The 17,250-nt window shown below is 41.3% G+C and overlaps 1 protein-coding gene across 1 annotated transcript in view; it reads left to right on the top strand.

The window, feature by feature from the left end:
* The window catches only part of FREM2 (FRAS1 related extracellular matrix 2), a 290,304-nt gene that overhangs the window by 206,925 nt on the left and 66,129 nt on the right, over window positions 1–17,250 (top strand). Inside the window, exons 7-9 of the mRNA XM_004388078.1 lie at window positions 11,009–11,158; window positions 14,101–14,310; window positions 15,894–16,091. Of these exons, the coding sequence (XP_004388135.1) occupies window positions 11,009–11,158; window positions 14,101–14,310; window positions 15,894–16,091 (558 nt within the window). The remainder of the gene's footprint in view (window positions 1–11,008; window positions 11,159–14,100; window positions 14,311–15,893; window positions 16,092–17,250) is intronic.

The raw sequence follows: 17,250 nt of genomic DNA, 5'->3' as shown, positions 1-17,250 counted from the left end.
AACCTCTGGCTAGTGTCTCAATTTTTAATTCCAATGTTTTTTAATTGAAAATATAATTATCATAATTATTTATGTCTACAATCAATAAATAATTGGGTTTGCCAACATATTTTATTATTTGCTCAGCACAGTTACTTGTATCCATAATTCTACCGTTTCATTGTACTTTTCTGTGTGATTTTAGTAGTTTTTCAGTGTTTATTTATAGGTGCCACCACTCTTTCAGTTTGTTGTACTGTGGAGGCTTGCATGCGGCTGTGCTGCTGGAAGCTGTGCCACCGCTATTTCACATACCAGCAGAGTCACCCGAGTGGACAGTTTTCAGCAGAGCTTCCAGACTAATACAGACTAGGAAGAAGGACTTGGCAGTCTACTTCTGAAAAAATTGGCCAGTGGAAGCCTTATGAATAGCAGCAAAACATTGTCTGATATAGTGCCAGAAGATAAGCCCCTCAAGTTGGAAGGCATTCAAAATACGACTGGAGAAGAGCTGTCCCCTCAAAGTAAAGTCAACCTTAATGATGTGGATGGAGTCAAGCTCTGAGACTTTCATTTGCTGATGTGGCAAGACCCGAAATGAGAAGAAACAGCTGCAAATATCCATTAATAATCGGAATGTGGAATGTACGAAGTATGAATCTAGGAAAATTGGAAATCGTCAAAAATTAATGGAATGCATAAACATCGATATCCTAGGCATTAGTGAGCTGAAATGGACTGGTATTGGCCGTTTTGAATCAGACAATCATATGGTATACTATGCCGGGAATGACAAGTTGAAGAGGAATGGTGTCACAGTCATTGTCACAAAGAACATTTCAAGATCTATCCTGAAGTACAAGGCTGTCAGTGATAGAATAATAGCCATATGCCTACAAGGAAGACCAGTTCATATGACTGTTATTCAAATTTACACACCAACCACTAATGCCAAAGATGAGGAAATTGAAGATTTTTACCAGCTTCTGTAGTCTGAAATTGATCGAACATGCAATCAAGATGTGTTGATAATTACTGGGGATTGAAATGCAAAAGTTGGAAACAAAGAAGAAGGACTGGTAGTTGGAAAATATGACCTTGGTGATAGAAAAGATGCTGGAGATCGCATGATAGAATTTCACAAGATCAACGACTTCTTCATTGCAAATATATTTTTTCAGCAATGTAAATGGTGACCATACAAGTGGACCTCACCAGATGGAATACACAGGAATCAAATCTACTACATCTGTGGAAAGAGATGTTGGAGAAGCTCAATATCATCAGTTAGAACGTGGCCATCAGTTAGAAGGGGCCGACTGTAGAACAGACCATCAATTGTTCATATGAAAGTTCAAGAAGCTGAAGAAAATTAGAGCAAGTCCACTAGAGGCAAAATACGGCCTTGAGTATATCCCACCTGAATTTAGAGACAATCTCAAGAACAGATTTGACACATTTAACACTAATGACCGAAGACCAGATGAGTTGTGGGACGTCATCAAGGACATCATACATGAAGAAAGCAAAAGGTCATCAAAAAGACAGGAAATAAAGAAAAAACCAAAATGGATGTCAGGAGAGACTCTGAAACTTGCCCTTGAATGTAGAACAGCTAAAGTGAATGGAAGAAATAATGAAGTAAAAGAACTGAACAGAAGATTTCAAAGGGTGGCCCGAAAAGACAAAGTATTATTAAAAAAAAAAAAAAAAATACCGGGAGTTAGAAAACCAAAAAGAAATAGCACACTCGGTATTTCTCAGGCTGAAAGAACTGAAGAAAAAATTGAAGCCTCGATTTGTAATATTGAAGGATTCTATGGGCAAAATATTGAATGACCCATGAAACATCAAAGATGGAAGGAATACACAGAGTAACTGTACCAAAAAGAATTGGCCCATGTGCAACAATTTCAGGAGGTAGCATATGATCAAGAACCAATAGTAAAGAAGGAAGAAGTCCAAGCTGCACTGAAGGCATTGGCGAAAAACAAGGCTCCAGGAATTGACAGAATACCAGTTGAGATGTTTCAACAAAGATGCAGAGCTGGAGGTGCTCACTCATCTATGCCAAGAAATTTGGAAGAGAGCTACCTGGCCAATTGACTGGAAGGGATCCATATTTGTTCCCATTCCAAAGAAAGGTGATCTGACAGAGTTCAGAAATTATCGAGCAATATCATTAATATCACACACAAGTAAAATTTTGCTGAAAACAATTCAAAAATGGTTGCAACAGTACATTGACAAGGAACTGATAGAAATTCAAACTGGATTCAGAAGAGGAAATATGTCTTAGTTACGTAGTGCTGCTATAAAAGAAATACCATAAGTGGATGGCTTCAACGAACAAAAGTTTATTCTCTCATCATATAGCAGGCTAGAAGTCCAAATTCAGAGTATCAGCTCCAGGGGAAGCCTTTCTCTCTCTGCTGGCTGTGGAGGAAGGTCCTTGTCAATAATCTTCCCCTGGACTAGGAGTTTCTTAGCACAGGGACCCTGGGTCCAAAGGACACTCTCTGCTCCTGGCACTACTTTCTTGGTGGTATGAGATCCCCCTGTCTCTCTGCTCGCTTCTCTGTTTATATCTCAAAAGAGATTGACTTAAGACACAACCTAATCTTGTAGATTGAGTCCTGCCTCGTTAATACAACTGCCTGTAATCCTGCCTCATTAATATCATAGAGGTAGGATTTATAACACATAGGAAAATCACATCAGATCACAAAATGGTGGACAATCACACAATACTGGGAATCATGGACTAGACAAGTCGACACACATTTTTTTGGGGGGACATAATTCAATCAATAACAGAATGGAATGAGGAATATCATTGCTGATGTCAGATGGATCTCGTCTGAATTCAGAGAATACCAGAAAGATGTTTACCTGTGCTTTATCGACTATGCAAAGGCATTTGACTGTGTGGATCATAACAAATTACAGATAACATTGCAAAGAATGGGAATTCCAGAACACTTAATTGTGCTCATGAGGAACCTGTACGTAGAACAAGAAGCAGTCATTCAAACAGAACACAGGGGAAGCTGCATGGTTTAAAGTCAGGAAAGGTGTATATCAGGGTTGTGTCCTTTCACCATATTTAATTCAATCTGTATGCTGAGCAAATAATCCGAGAAACTGGACAATATGAAGAAGAACGCAGCATCAGGATTGGAGGAAGACTCATTAACAACCTGTGATACGCAGATGACACAAGCTTGCTTGCTTGCTGAACGTAAAGAGGACTTTCAGTACTTACTAATGAAGATCAAAGACTACAGCCTTCAGGATGGATTGCACCTCAACATATAGAAAACAAAAATCCTCACAACTGAACCAATAAGCAACATCACGATAAACGGAGAAAAGACTGAAGTTGTCAAGGATTTCATTTTACTTGAATCCACAATCAACAGTCATTGAAGCAGCAGTCAAGAAATCAAACGACATATTGCATTGGGCAAATCTGCTGCAAAAGACCTCTTTAAAGTGTTAAGAAGCAAGGATGTCACTTTGAGGACTAAGGTGGGCCTGACCCAAGCCATGGTATTTTCAATCACCTCATATGCATGCAAAAGATGGACAATGAATAAGGAAGACCAAAGAAGAATTGATGCCTTTGAACTGTAGTGTTGGTGAAGAATATTGAATATACCAGGGACTGCCAGAAAAACGAACAAAACTGTCTTGGAACAAGTACAGCCAGAACGTTCCTTAGAAGTGAGGATGGCGAAACTTCATCTCACTTATTTTGGACATGCTATCAGGAGGGACCAGTCCCTTGAGAAGGGCATCATGCTTGGTAAAGTAGGAAAAAAAAAAAAAAACCAAACCCATTGCCGTCGAGTCGGTTCCAACTCATAGAAGACCCTCAGTGGGATGGATTGACACAGTGACTGCAAGGATGGGCTCAAACATGGCAATGATTATGAGGATGGTGCATTACCGGGCAGGGTTTTATCCTGTTATACGCAGGGTCGCCATGAGTCAGAACCGGCTCCACGGCACCTAACAACCTAACAACATCTGTAGGTGGGTGAAACGTCTTCCTCTTTGGTACCTGAAAACAGTGTATCTTGCCCTCGCTCTTGAATTATGTTTTAGTTGGATTCCCATGACCCCTCTAGAGTTGATGTACTGCCTGTCTCCAGACTTAGGGCTAGAGACCAGCAGAACCACACATCGTTGGCTCAGACTTACCACTCACTGTTTTTTTGTTCCTTTTTTAGCCTGCAGATATGTTTATCTTGTTTTGAGCAAAGCTTTCTCTTTCCTTATTTAAAAAAAATAAAATGGGGTCCAACTCATGGTGACCCTATGTGTGTCAGAGTAGAACTGTGCCCCAAGGTGTTTTCAATGGCTTATTTTTTTGAAGTATATCACCAAACCTTTCTGCCTGGATAAACTTGAACCTCCAGTCTTTCGGTTAGCAGCTGAGCATGTTAACCAGAACTGCCCCAGAGAGTTTCCAAGGAGCGCCTGGTAGATTTGAACTGCCTACCTTTTGGTTAGCAGCCATGGTGCTTGACCACTATGCCACCAGGGTTTCCTTTTCCTTATTAGTATAGGTTAAAGGGAAAAATCTTTAGAGCTACCAAAAAAAATGATAGATTATCTTCAATTTTTAATCTATTATTACTGTTTATGAAGCCAAGTGGAGAGTGTAAGATACAAAATCACTTGAATCATCTTTAACCAGACATCAATGTCTCCACTGGATTTTTTCCTTAAAAGCTATGAACTTTAATGCCTGGTATTCCATTTCATGAATGGACTGTAATTGAACCAATTCCCCTCTGATGGATTTTGGGCTTGTTTCCTGTTGCTCCCTATTGCAAGTCAAGTACCATGAACATTGCTGTACATGCGTCTTTGTACATTTATGTTAGTATTATATTTCTAGATGATAAATCTTCATATATTGAATAGTTGGATGAGAATGTAGCGTACTAAAATTTTGTGAAAACTGTCTCTATTTACGACTCCCTTCTTGCCTTAGTAGTTAAGGGGCTGGCTTTATCTAGGTCTGAATCCTCTCTCTACCATTCCCTGATGTGTGACTTGAGCAGCCCTCTCTAATCAGTGTCCTTATCTGTGAAAGCAGGACTGACCCCGCACATGCCTCATAGGTATGTACTGAGCATGTAATGAGGATGAGGTGTGCTACTGGATTTAAAACAGTTAGTGTGGTAACTAATAATTAGTTTCTCTTTGGTGAAAACACCGAAATGAGCTAAAACAATAAGCTGAATGCCAATGCCAAATGGTTGCCTGATGGAGCTTTTAAAAGCATGGTGCTTGGGGCCGCCCACTAGGGTCTAGTGCTGCCAGTTGGACTTGAGGCCCTGGCATCTGCATTTTTAAGTCTCTTTGGATGATTCTAATGCACATCCAGCTTGGAAACCACTGAAGTTAAAGTATTTTAAAAACCTCTTCTTTTTGACTTCATTGCAATTCCGTTCCTCTTTCCCTTGTGTGCTTCTTCCAGACTCAAGGAGCCCCCTTCTGAGCAATGTTAACCCTGACTGCTTGGTGCTGAGAGGGTTCTCTGCTAACTCACCCATTACAAAGACGTAGTGATTCATTCACTCTGGCAATTAAATAGTCCTATTTTACTTGGTGTTAATATGCCAACTCACTCTACAAATGTTTATTGAGCACATACTACCAGCACTGATTAAGCTAAGTGTGGGGAAGACGCCAGCGAGCACAGGAAGACCCCACAGAGAGCTGAGACAGTACAGGTACAAGCATTCACTGACAGCTGAGGATGAGTGAAGGTTTTGGCAGGGAACCCAGGGTGCTTCCCGAAGAAGCGACTTCTAAACGGAGTCCTGAAGCTTGAGCAGGGATTTTCCAGATGAGAAGGAAACGGGAGGAGTGTTCAAAGTAGAGGCAATGGCATAGAAAGACTGAGCATGGCACTTTTAAGACATTCAAGCTACCGGATCAAGGAGTAGGAAAAAGGCTAACAATGGGATTCAAAAGGCAAACTGAGACGAGATGCTTCGGTGATGTAAACCGCGTTAAGAAGTTTGTGCACAGTTTTAAGAACAATAAGAAACATTGAAGGCTTTCAGCAAAGGGATCACTGTGATGAAACTGGATTTGGATGAGGCCACTTTGGATAAGAGTCTGCTTAAGTGTCTGTTGGGAGAATTCAAATGGCCGGTGATGCCGAGCAGATCTGGGGCAATGGCAGCGAGATGGAGAGATACCAGGGTGGAGATGGACAGCTTTCCTTTGAGCTGTCTGTCCTGAGGTTGAGTAGGCAGCTAGTTGTCAAGTTCTAACACTCAGGTGACAGAGCTGAGTCGGAAATAATTTGGGGAGGATCCTTTGTACTTTTATCCGGCACTGAACCAAAAGACAGCCTCAAAGTTTTTATTCCATTCACTTCTGAGTGCACAGGTGATTTAGATCTACAGAGCTTACTCGTGACAGTCCATGTACATGGGAGTAAATAAGACTTGGCTCCAGACAGCAATTACCGCTGACACCGCTTCCCTTCATCTCCTGAGACACAGCGCAATTGTAAACATCAGTCTCGACACCACACACACAACCAAAAAACAAGAAGTTCAAGTTTCTCCTCTGGGAAAAGAAGTTCAGTCGCCCTCCCTTATCTCTGTCTCAGGTGTGCCGCATGGCTTGCCGAGCTTCTTCTCCCCCGTCCCTAGGAAACTAGTGTGGTCCTAGCTGTGCTGTTTGTAGTAACGGTGTTCTCGACCTTGGAAAGCGCACTCATGTCTAATGAGCTAATGTAGACTCTTCCGTGGTCCTTGCTTGATCCCTGCCCTTTGCTTGAAAGTGTAGCGCCACCAGGAATACGGACATAGGGCTTGGCTTCCCTGATGCATTTCACACCGTTTCACTAGATCAGCTTAAGGCCTGCCTCACGCTGCTCACACACTCTGACTATAACTGACCTCTGCAGAGGGAATAAGCGTGCATCCTGGAGTGGCACCCGCGGGCACTGGAGCGCAGCCACGGTATTGAGCATGCAGGCTGAAGGATATGTGGCTTGGTTTGATCGTTCTCTCATTCCGGGTAATGATGTCAGCCACTGACTGTTTTCTACACTAAAGTCTGTGAACTTAAATACAGTAAAAAGCACTGCGTATATTTCAGGTCTGAATTACAGAATTAAATAGGCTTTTTTTCCTAATTTGCTTTAAGTTGTAATGTATTTCTAAAACTGATCTGCAAAGATCTATAGTTTCCTTAATTTTTAGAAGAAACCAAGCTCCTAGACAAAAACAAGCCAAAAAAATGTTACCAGAGAGAAAATGAGTTAAAAGCTTACTCATAAATAATAGACTGGTAGAACAAGCAATTCTTCTGGATTTTGCATAGGTATCCTTCAACTGCTGACAGTCTTCATCCGTTTATTCTTTTCTTTTTACATGCTTAGTACCCACTAAAATGTTTCAGGAACATCTAGCCATTTTTCTTAAGTGGTATGTATAATTCAACTCACTATTGAAAGTTATTTTTAACTCACTCATATTACAAAAGCTTCTTTCCAAGTGGTAACAATTATAAACAACATTCACATTTTAGATATTTTGAAGAGGTCTTGAAAAATTGAAATAAAAACAGTTATTAATGTTTTCAGTCCTCATTCAGCCACACTGAGAAGACAGAGAGGTGCCGAGGCCCAGTCATTTCTTTTTCCTCATGGCACAGGGACTAGGCAGTTGCCAAGTTCTGTTTTTCCTCATAAAAGCTACTGAATTGTGTTTCAGTCTCATCATAGTCGATCACTTCATCCCTTAACTGAAATGATGGCCGTTGATTATTCGCCCAATTTTCCGTCACCATGATTGGAGTTCAGAGAGGGAGAGAAACCACATAAATAACGCAAATCTACTGAGAACCAAAACATTCATTTTAAAGGAAGTGTTTAAATATCTTTTCTAATCCTTTATGTTAGATGCTATAGTAAAACGGAGGGATTTAGAGTTAAAACACTTTCTGTTCCCCCTCCTTTCGCTGGAGGGAACAATGTATTATAAAATAAGCAATATAATATTGTTTGCATCCTTCCTGTAACATTGTCTATTGCATTGCTACATGTGCCATGCCTCCCCCCTCACACATACACACACCCCCACCCCCCACACACACATGCAAACACATATATAAAGCATATGTGTCTGACACATAATGAATGTTCTGTATATGGTAACTATCATCGTATTCTTTATTCTGAATGACAACTTGGACACAGATTTTCGGAGACTGCACGGGACTCTGTTTTTCTTACATGCACTGCACGTTGAGCAGTAAAGTGAAGAGCACTGTCTCCGTCAGCAGAACAAGTCCGAACACAGACATGCAGAACGCTTTTACCCCGATACGTAGATCATTTTGTGATTATCGGTTATGGTTGCTCACTTGACTTTGTTCTGTTCTGTTTCTACTCTGTATCTGTGATAAGCAGAGAGATGGGAAGATGGGAGGGATCCTTATTAAACAGGAGATCCTCCCTTACAGCATTTTACAGCTTTTGCCCATAACTCAGAAATATCATTTGTACAGTGATGTGGTTCGCCAGGAATGTGAAAAGAGACTTACAGAATCAGTTGTTGAATGCAGATGATGAAGCTTCCACGATAATTACAAAGGCCTTTTGAAAACACCCAGACGTGCCTGCGTTGGCCATCTGGTCAGAATAAAGCTTTTGAGCGCTTTCTGTCTGTCTTCACCTTTGCCCCTGCTGAGGAGTGAGCAATGTAAGGAATTTATTGGCATGTATTTAAAGTCCGCGCTGACTGAGGTGAGTAAGATAACACCTTCGTCTGTGCACACACAGTTACGTGCCCTGGCACTGTCCAAGCTGAAAGGCTGAGCAGGAGGCAGTGTGCTGTAGGCAGATTTATCTCTCCCAAACAAAATATGCAAACAAAATCTCCAAGACTGCTGTCATATTAATTAAGAATTCTGGGGAGCTATATGTTGCTTATCATGACTCCCACATGAAGCAACAAAGAAACTTTTCCAGTTTTGTAAAGATAATTTAATTTGGGCAGAGAACTAAAGAATTCCTACTCAACTCGAGCAGGGAATTTCCTTTGGAGGTGAGCCCTTGTAGGGTTTTTTTGATGTTGTGAGCTTGGTAATTCAGTGAGCTGCCCAGAGAGATGGCAGCCACCCTTTTAACACTCTTGTTACATGGCCTGTGAGACTCAGTCCTTCAACTCTTGTGAAACCAGAATGTCTTCTGTCAAAGGGCTGTCTGCCTTATTACGTGTGGACACTCCGTTACTTTATCTTTATTAGTGGTTGCTTATAAAGTAAGCTCACAGTGGGTAAAAGGCCTACAGGACTCTACGTATTATTTTTGCAACTTCCTGTGAGTCTATAAATATTTCAAAATAAGGTTTTTGTTTTTTTTTAAGTAGGCTCACAAATTGTCCCTAGCCAGCTAACACTATACCCTAGACTTCTGACAGCCGTATCACAAGGCAAACTGTTGGTCTCAAGTGAAAATAGACAGGAAGTAATGGTTAGATCCATTCAAATTTATCACCAATGTCGTTGTTGGCAGCTGCCGTCCCACTTGAAATGCTGCCCGGTCCTGCACCACCTTCGTGATCGTTGGCGAGTGTGAGTACATTGTGGCTGTTGTGTCAAGCCATCTCATCAAGGGGTTCCCTCGTTTTTCCTGACCCTCTGCTTTGCCAAATGTGATGTCCTTCTCTAGTGATTTGTCTTTCTTGATGATGTGTGCAAAATAAGTGAGTTGAAATCTCACCATTCTTGCTTCTAAGGAACATTCTGGTTGGATTTCTTCTAAGATTGATTCGTTCATTCTTTTGGCAGTCCACGGTATGTTCAAAATTCTTCACCAACATGGATCATAACAGAATAGTGTCACCAATACTGGGGAAAAGTGCAAAGTCCTCAAAGCACATGCTCTGCTTGAATGGCCTAAGTCACATCATTTTCATACATGTTTAAAACAAACATAAACTCCTTGGTATCAGATTATGTCTATTATTTCTCTAGTGGAACCTCAGTTATTACTGAGCACCCCAAAACCCTACAGGTAACATATGATCAGGTCCTGATTTCCCTAAAGTCTTCAGGACTGGCGATTCTGCATGTTTAGTCTTGTTACACCAATAGGTGCTAACCTCAGTGGTTATTACAGACCCAAATCTACCGAGTTAAGTCTAAATGTAACAGCATAGAAGATGTCATAATGCAAGTAGCTGTATCTCTGCTCCAGGGTGGAAACTCAGTAGGAGGAGGTAGAATAAGTGGCCAAGGGAAACTCATAAAACCTCAGCCTCAAGTATTTTGTTTCATTTTGGTTCCAGCTCTTCTACTAGCTCAACTTCCCAGAAGGACATGCGGAACCCGTTTCTAACTTACACACGGGACAAACTAACTCTCAGGCCTCGAGACGAGAATGTCCTACTCTCATCTTGAGGGCTTTACCATATGGGTTTTTATTTTTTAGCAGAGGCACTTTGACCTGATGACTTTATCAATCTATAGCTTAAAGAAATGTTGTCTTACTAAAGGGGGCAGTGGTGGTTCGGTGATAGAATTCCCACCTGCCATGCAGGCGACCCAGGTTGACTCCTGGCCAGTGCACCTCATGCACAGCCACCACCCATCTGTCAGTGGAGGCTTGTGTGTTGCTGTGATGCTGAACAGGTTTCAGTGGAGCTTCTGGACTAAGACAGACTAGGAAGAAAGGCCTGGTGATCTCCTTCTGAACATCAGCCAGTGGAAACCCTATAGATCACAAGGGTTTGACCCCCAACTGATGGTGGGAATGGCACAGGATCGGGCAGCCTTTCACTCCACTGTGCCTGGGGTCGCCAGGAGTCATCAGCTGACTCCATGGCTGCTAACAATAACAAAATCTTACTAAAAGGAAAAAGTATCAGAAATGAAGTCCATAAAGATGAATAATCTAAGCTAACCAGTCTTTGGAATTGTGTCATAAGAGTTCAGTGTGGAAAAATAAAAATGACAGAAATGGATCTTGCGTCATTATTAACAGAACCAGCCTTCTATTTTGGCGACGTGGAGTACTCAGTGGACGAGCATGCTGGCTCTGTGGAGGTGAGTGTGTGGAGAGCGGGCACGGACCTGTCCAGGCCGTCCAGCGTCACCGTGCGGTCTCGGAAGACAGACCCTCCCTCCGCTGATGGTGAGCGTTTCCTATAGCAGCTCTTTCCTTCTGGAAACTTCTGATCATTTCACAAGTTCCAGCTTACCACAACACAAAGTACTTAAATGCCACGAGGCTTTCAGAAAGCTAAAATATTTCAGTCCTTTTAAAGCCGTTCTGGCTGAAAGGATTTTTTTTAATTACTACTATATAATTTAGTAAACCTAGACTCTATTTACTGCTAAAAAAAAAAAAAAAACAACCAGTTACCACTGAGTCAACCCTGACTCATGGCACCCTCATACCTGTCAGAGTAGAACTGTGTGCCATCGAGTCTTCAGCAACTGATTTTTTGGAAGTAGATCACCAGGCCTTTCTTCCAAGGCACCTCTGGGTGGACTCGAACCTCTCAGTTTTCTGTTAGCAGCCGAGCACATTAGCTGTTTGCACCTCCCAGGGGCACTATTTGCTATTACAACTAACCAACCCACCAACCAACCAGCTCACCCACTGCTGTCAAGTCGATTCCAACTCATAGTGACCCTATAGGCCAGAGAAGAACTGCCCCATAGGAGTTCCAAGATTGCCGCGTCTTTCTCCTGGTGAGCGGCTGGTGGATTCAAACCGCCCACCTTTTGGTTAGCAGCTGAGCGCATTAACCACTACACCACCAGGGCTCCTGTTTACCACTGTTGGAAGATGTGTTTAAAGACCATGAGTCAGAGGCTAAGATACACAGACGACAAAAACACTACATTCTAGTGCCCATCTTTGCAGAAATAGTTCTCTGAACTTGGCAGGTCCAGCATTCCTGAATTTTATGACATCGCATACCTGCATCTCGAATCTGGCTCCTTCTTTGTTTTAACCAAGTGCCCCCATAAACACTTCAAATTCCAAAGGTTTCTCATACTTCATTATACAAACTATCCTAGCTGGCACATTCCTGCCTTTATTCCGGAATCTACTTCTCCAAAAAAAGTTAATCATAAAGTTTAGAGCAGTCAGAGGATTGGAAGTTGCTTTCTTTTCCTAAATGGCCAATGAGACAAGCTCTCTGTTTATCATGCACACGCACGTAGATCATACACACATCACACACTCATGACACGCATCAAGTAAGGGCCACACGAGTTTACATCCCCCTTACCCTTTAAACTGTGTGCATATACGGGGACCAGCACAGTGCTTTGCACACAGTGGGCGTCCAATGAACGCTGGCTTGGCCAAATCAGCCATTTTTTAAGAGAAAAATTCAAACGAGAGCAAGAGAGAGAGAAAAGAATAAGGGGAAAGAAACAGAAGGAAAGAAAAATGTAAAGCGAACCACAAAGAGATTCAGATGCAGAGATTAAAAACGATTTAAAGACACTCCAGCCTAGCTGTATGTACTTGGTAAAGTAGAAATAAACAAGAGTCCAACGAGCAGAACAGTGTGGAAGCAGAGAGGAGAAACATGTTAACTGTCAGCCCTGCACTCCCGTCTATGGAGGTGATGAGCAGAGGCTGAAAACAGTCTTGTTTTTAACTGCTCCAGGCATAAGTGCAGATATCAAACCCAGACATGAGGTCCGTGGTCTGAAAAATATTAAATCAAAGACAGGATGTGTCTTTGAGACTAGAGGCTTGGGGCAAGCTTGGGTGCAGTGTGCAGGACAGAGCTTACGCATGAAATGTGTGGTTTACACCATCAGGCAACTGTAGAACTAAACAGGATATTCTGTAGTGTCTCTGGAAAAGAAACGGAGACATGTAACAACTGTTAACACCATTTTAAATTTATACATTATGTATATGATTTATGGCAATCATATATTTGATTGACATGCTGATTATTTTAAACCTGGTTTTTATAAGCTCCATCCTATTTTTTTTAACCCTTGGCACCTGCATCAGTGCTATTTTCTCCTTTCTCACAGCCAATCTGGGGAGCATCACTAGCCAGGGTAATAGTGGAGGAGACTTCTATTTGTATCTATATTTGTATTTATATCTGTATTTAGTGTGTGTGCCCACACAATGCACATTGGAATAAGGCTTTCCTATATTTATTCATTCCCTGTATTTATATATTTGGATTTCATGCTGATCATGAAATATGAATTAATCATTTAGAAGTGTAGAAAGATCAGCTCAGCCATGGCACACTATACTCTCTTGCATTACAAAGTTCTGGACTGAAGATAGCTCAGCTTCTAGTTCACTGATAATTCTCTACTAAAGATTTCAACCTTTTTTTTTTTTTCCTCCATTTTCAACTGGCATTTTTTTAAATTCTTTGAGTTTCTAATTTGCATTAGCCCTTAAGTGACCCATAGTCTACCTTATTTTGGTTTTGGTTTGGTTTCGTAATGCCTTAAATGCCTTTTTATACCTCAGTCCCCCAAAATACGCCCTTCTCTGCACTGGAGGTTTGTTATTGCTCTTGTCAGTATCTCTTCCTCAGGATGGTTTCGATCAGTGATTCCAAAGAGGGAAGACGCTCAGGGGGCACCTGGGAGGAGACGGTCTCAGACAGCACACCATGAAATCGTCATGTGGATACTATGACATATTTACTATGATTTGTTTTTAATCACAATACTTATTTTAAAATTTCAAATAACAAGGGCATAGCATTTCTGTAATTATCAAAAGGATACATGGGACTAAAAAGAGTGGAGAAGCCCAAGGTAGGGGAACTGTAAGGCAGAACCTACAATAACTAAGCCACAGTCGTTCCATAGACTCATCGGAGACAGAATAAAGTTCAGACCTGGTCTTCGATCCACCATCTCAATAACCATGCAGATGCCAATCTTTCGCATTTCGGTAAATGTATTTTTCTGCAGTGTCATGCTGATCTTTATTTTTTTAATCATGTATATATATATAATTGTATATATAAAATATTTTTTAAAAAACTATATATGTATATAATTTGTCTCTCCCATTTTTTAAATTGAGTTGCCTGCTGAATAACTGCCTTGTTTCTGTCCTAGCTGGAATAGACTATGTGGGAATCAGCCATAACTTAGACTTTGCACCCGGAGTCAACAAGCAGACTGTTCGTGTGATCATTCTGGATGACCTGGGACAGCCAGTGCTGGAGGGCATTGAGAAATTTGAACTGGTGCTGCGTATGCCTGTGAACGCCGCCCTTGGAGAGCCCAGCAAGGCCACCGTGTCCATAAATGACTCTGTTTCAGATTGTAAGTGTTTATCAACTTGAAGATGATAAGTAAAATGACAAATTAGGGTTTATATACCTTTCTCCCACTTTCGTCTTGAGAGAATTAGTCTGAGAAGAAAAATTTACTTTTCTTCTTAAATTAAAAAAAGGGGAGATTGTCCTCAGTTGCTTTGTCCTGTCCTTATGTTGGCCTTTTTGTCTTGCCTGTGTCTTGAGAAGTCACTCGCCACAGATGGCTGGAACCACGTGGAGTTGTCCAGACGCCTGAATGCCAGTGGCCTTCTTCGACTGGCCACGGGAGGCCCTTTCTGTTGTCTCCTCACACACAGGCACTCCTGAAATTTCTCTAATGAGTGCCAGAATCGTTGTTCTGAGACCAGCGGCTGCTGGACACATGGTGGGCTCTCTGACATGTCTTCACGAGGGGATTCTGAGTACTTCTCACTGGGATGAGCCTGGCCACTGGAGCAGGAGTCCAACCTACTGCTAGTGAAACCAGCGTGCAACTGACCCAGCATAGAGCCGCCAAAAATGACGGGTGCAAACTCTTAGTCAGCCTTCCCAAATTGGTCTGGGTAAACTATGCTTGTAATTACCCATTGCCATCGAGTCGATTCTGACTCATAGCGACCCTATAGGACAGAGTAGAAGAGCCCCCATAGGGTTTCCAAGGAGCGACTGGTGGATTCAAACTGCTGACCTTTTTGATTAGCAGCCAAGCTCTTAACTATTGCACCACCAGGGCTCCATGCTTGTAATTAGATGCACAGTATTTAGTAATTCCAAAGTACCCATGATAAGATATATAGATAGGTAAATAAATATCCATATAAAAAACCAAACCCATTGCTAGTGAGTCGATTCTGACTCATAGCGACCCTGTAGGACAGAGTAGAACTGTCCCATAGGGCTTCCAAAGCTGTAAATCTTTATGGAAGCAGACTACCACATCTCTCTCCCACAGAGTGGCTGGTAGGTTTGAACTGCCAACCTTTTAGTTAGTAACCAAGCACTTAACCACTGCACCACCAGGGCTCTCTCTACTTGTGTGTGTGTGTGTGTGTGTGTGTGTATAATATATATACATATACATATGCATATTAAAGTCTCTGGTTTTATCCACTAGTTAGCATTTCTCTGCATATCCATACTTCACAAAATCTTTAAAAATTAGAAAAAACAGTTGTGATCAAGTGAACTCTGACTTATGGCAGCCCCATGTGTGTCAGAGTAAACTGTATTTCATACGGTTTTCGATGGCTGATCTTTTGGAAGTAGATTGCCAGGCCTGTTTTCTGAGGTGCCCTGGGTGGATGCGAACCACCAAACTTTGGCTAGCTGCTGAGCACATGAGCTGTTTGCACCACCAAGGGACTCCACAAAATTGGGAAGGCCAAATGTTAAAGATAAGGAAGTCAAAACCCTTAAAATTAAGTGATTTTCTCAAGGATGAAACAATGACAAGTGACTGAGAGGAAGCGCGGACCTCTTTTTCTCAGTTCTGTTCCATTATTCTTTCCATTAAACCACATGTTCTGAAATGCCATTTTTCCTAAGTCTATCTCTGTTCACTTTGCTCCATGTGCTTATTTGTTTTGACAGTGCCTAGGATGCAGTTTAAAGAACGAGTGTATACTGGCAATGAAAATGACGGGCGGATAGTTGCGATGATCCACAGGAGCGGAGATACCCAGTACAGATCTTCAGTGAGGTGCTATACGCGGCAGGGATCGGCACAAGTGATGATGGACTTTGAAGAACGCCCGAACACTGATATTTCCATCATCACATTCCTCCCTGGTAAGTTTGAGCTTGAAATTTTTATTTGGAATTTGAGGAAGCCGAGTTTTTAGAGAGAAATATGTATCAGAGAATACAAGCTGAATGACTTCAGCAAACTTGTCCATAGTTTTCTGTGCACCAAATGATAATAAGGTGAGGTAGAGTGTAGCAGATTAATGTCCTCTTGGAATTGATCTGTATCAACTTGTTGATTAGCTTCCTGTGTTTTGTCATGGTATCAATTCAAAACTTATTCAATGAATAGATGATCAATAGATAGATACCAAAAAAAAAAAAACATTGCAGTCTAGTCAATTCTGACTCATAGCAACCCTACTGGGCAGAGTAGAACTGTCCCATAGCGTTTCCAAGGCTGTAATCTTTACGGAAGCTGACTGCAACATCTTTCTCCAGTGGAGCAGCTGATGGGTTTGACCCCCTGACCTTTTGTTAGCAGCCAAGCACTTTAACCACTGTACTATAAGGGCTCCTGCATTCAGTGAATAGAGCTTATCAAATGCCTAGATTTCACAATATTGGGGGATATTTAATGATCAAATGACAGAAATGAAGTGAAATGTACTCACATTCTTAATACATATCCAAGCCTTGAAATATTTGATCACTTTGATTCAATAATTGTACTTACAGCAATACATTCTAAGAAAAAAATTATAAATGTGCAGAAAGATTTCCTTACACAGATGTTTATCACAAAGTTATATATAGTAATAGAAGATTTCAAGCAACTTAAACAACCAACAATTGAAAAATTAATTATTGAAACATCCATATAATAGTATCCATTAAAAATGTTTTAAGACGTCTCAGCACAGAGAATTAAGTGGAACAAAGAAACTGTGAACAACACACAAAAAAAGACATCAAAATGACAGCAGTAAACTCATACCTATCAACACTTACACTAAAGTAAATGGACTAAATGCACCAATAAAAAGACAAAGAGTGGCAGATGGGATAGAAAAAACACAATCCCTCTATATGCTGCCTACAAGAGACACACGTTAGACTTAAAGACAAACAAACTAAAACTCAAAGGATGGAAAAAAATATATCAAGCAAACAACACTCAAAAAAGTGCAGGAGTGGCAATATTAATCTCTGACAAAATAGACTTTAAAGTAAAATCCACCACAAAGGATAAGGAAGGACAGGA

The sequence above is a fragment of the Trichechus manatus genome, unplaced genomic scaffold (genome assembly GCF_000243295.1).
Source record: "Trichechus manatus latirostris isolate Lorelei unplaced genomic scaffold, TriManLat1.0 scaffold00205, whole genome shotgun sequence".
In the NCBI taxonomy this organism is placed as follows: domain Eukaryota; kingdom Metazoa; phylum Chordata; class Mammalia; order Sirenia; family Trichechidae; genus Trichechus; species Trichechus manatus.
The sequence above is the reverse complement of the archived record's forward strand: the minus strand, read 5'-3'. Positions and strand labels throughout refer to the sequence as shown.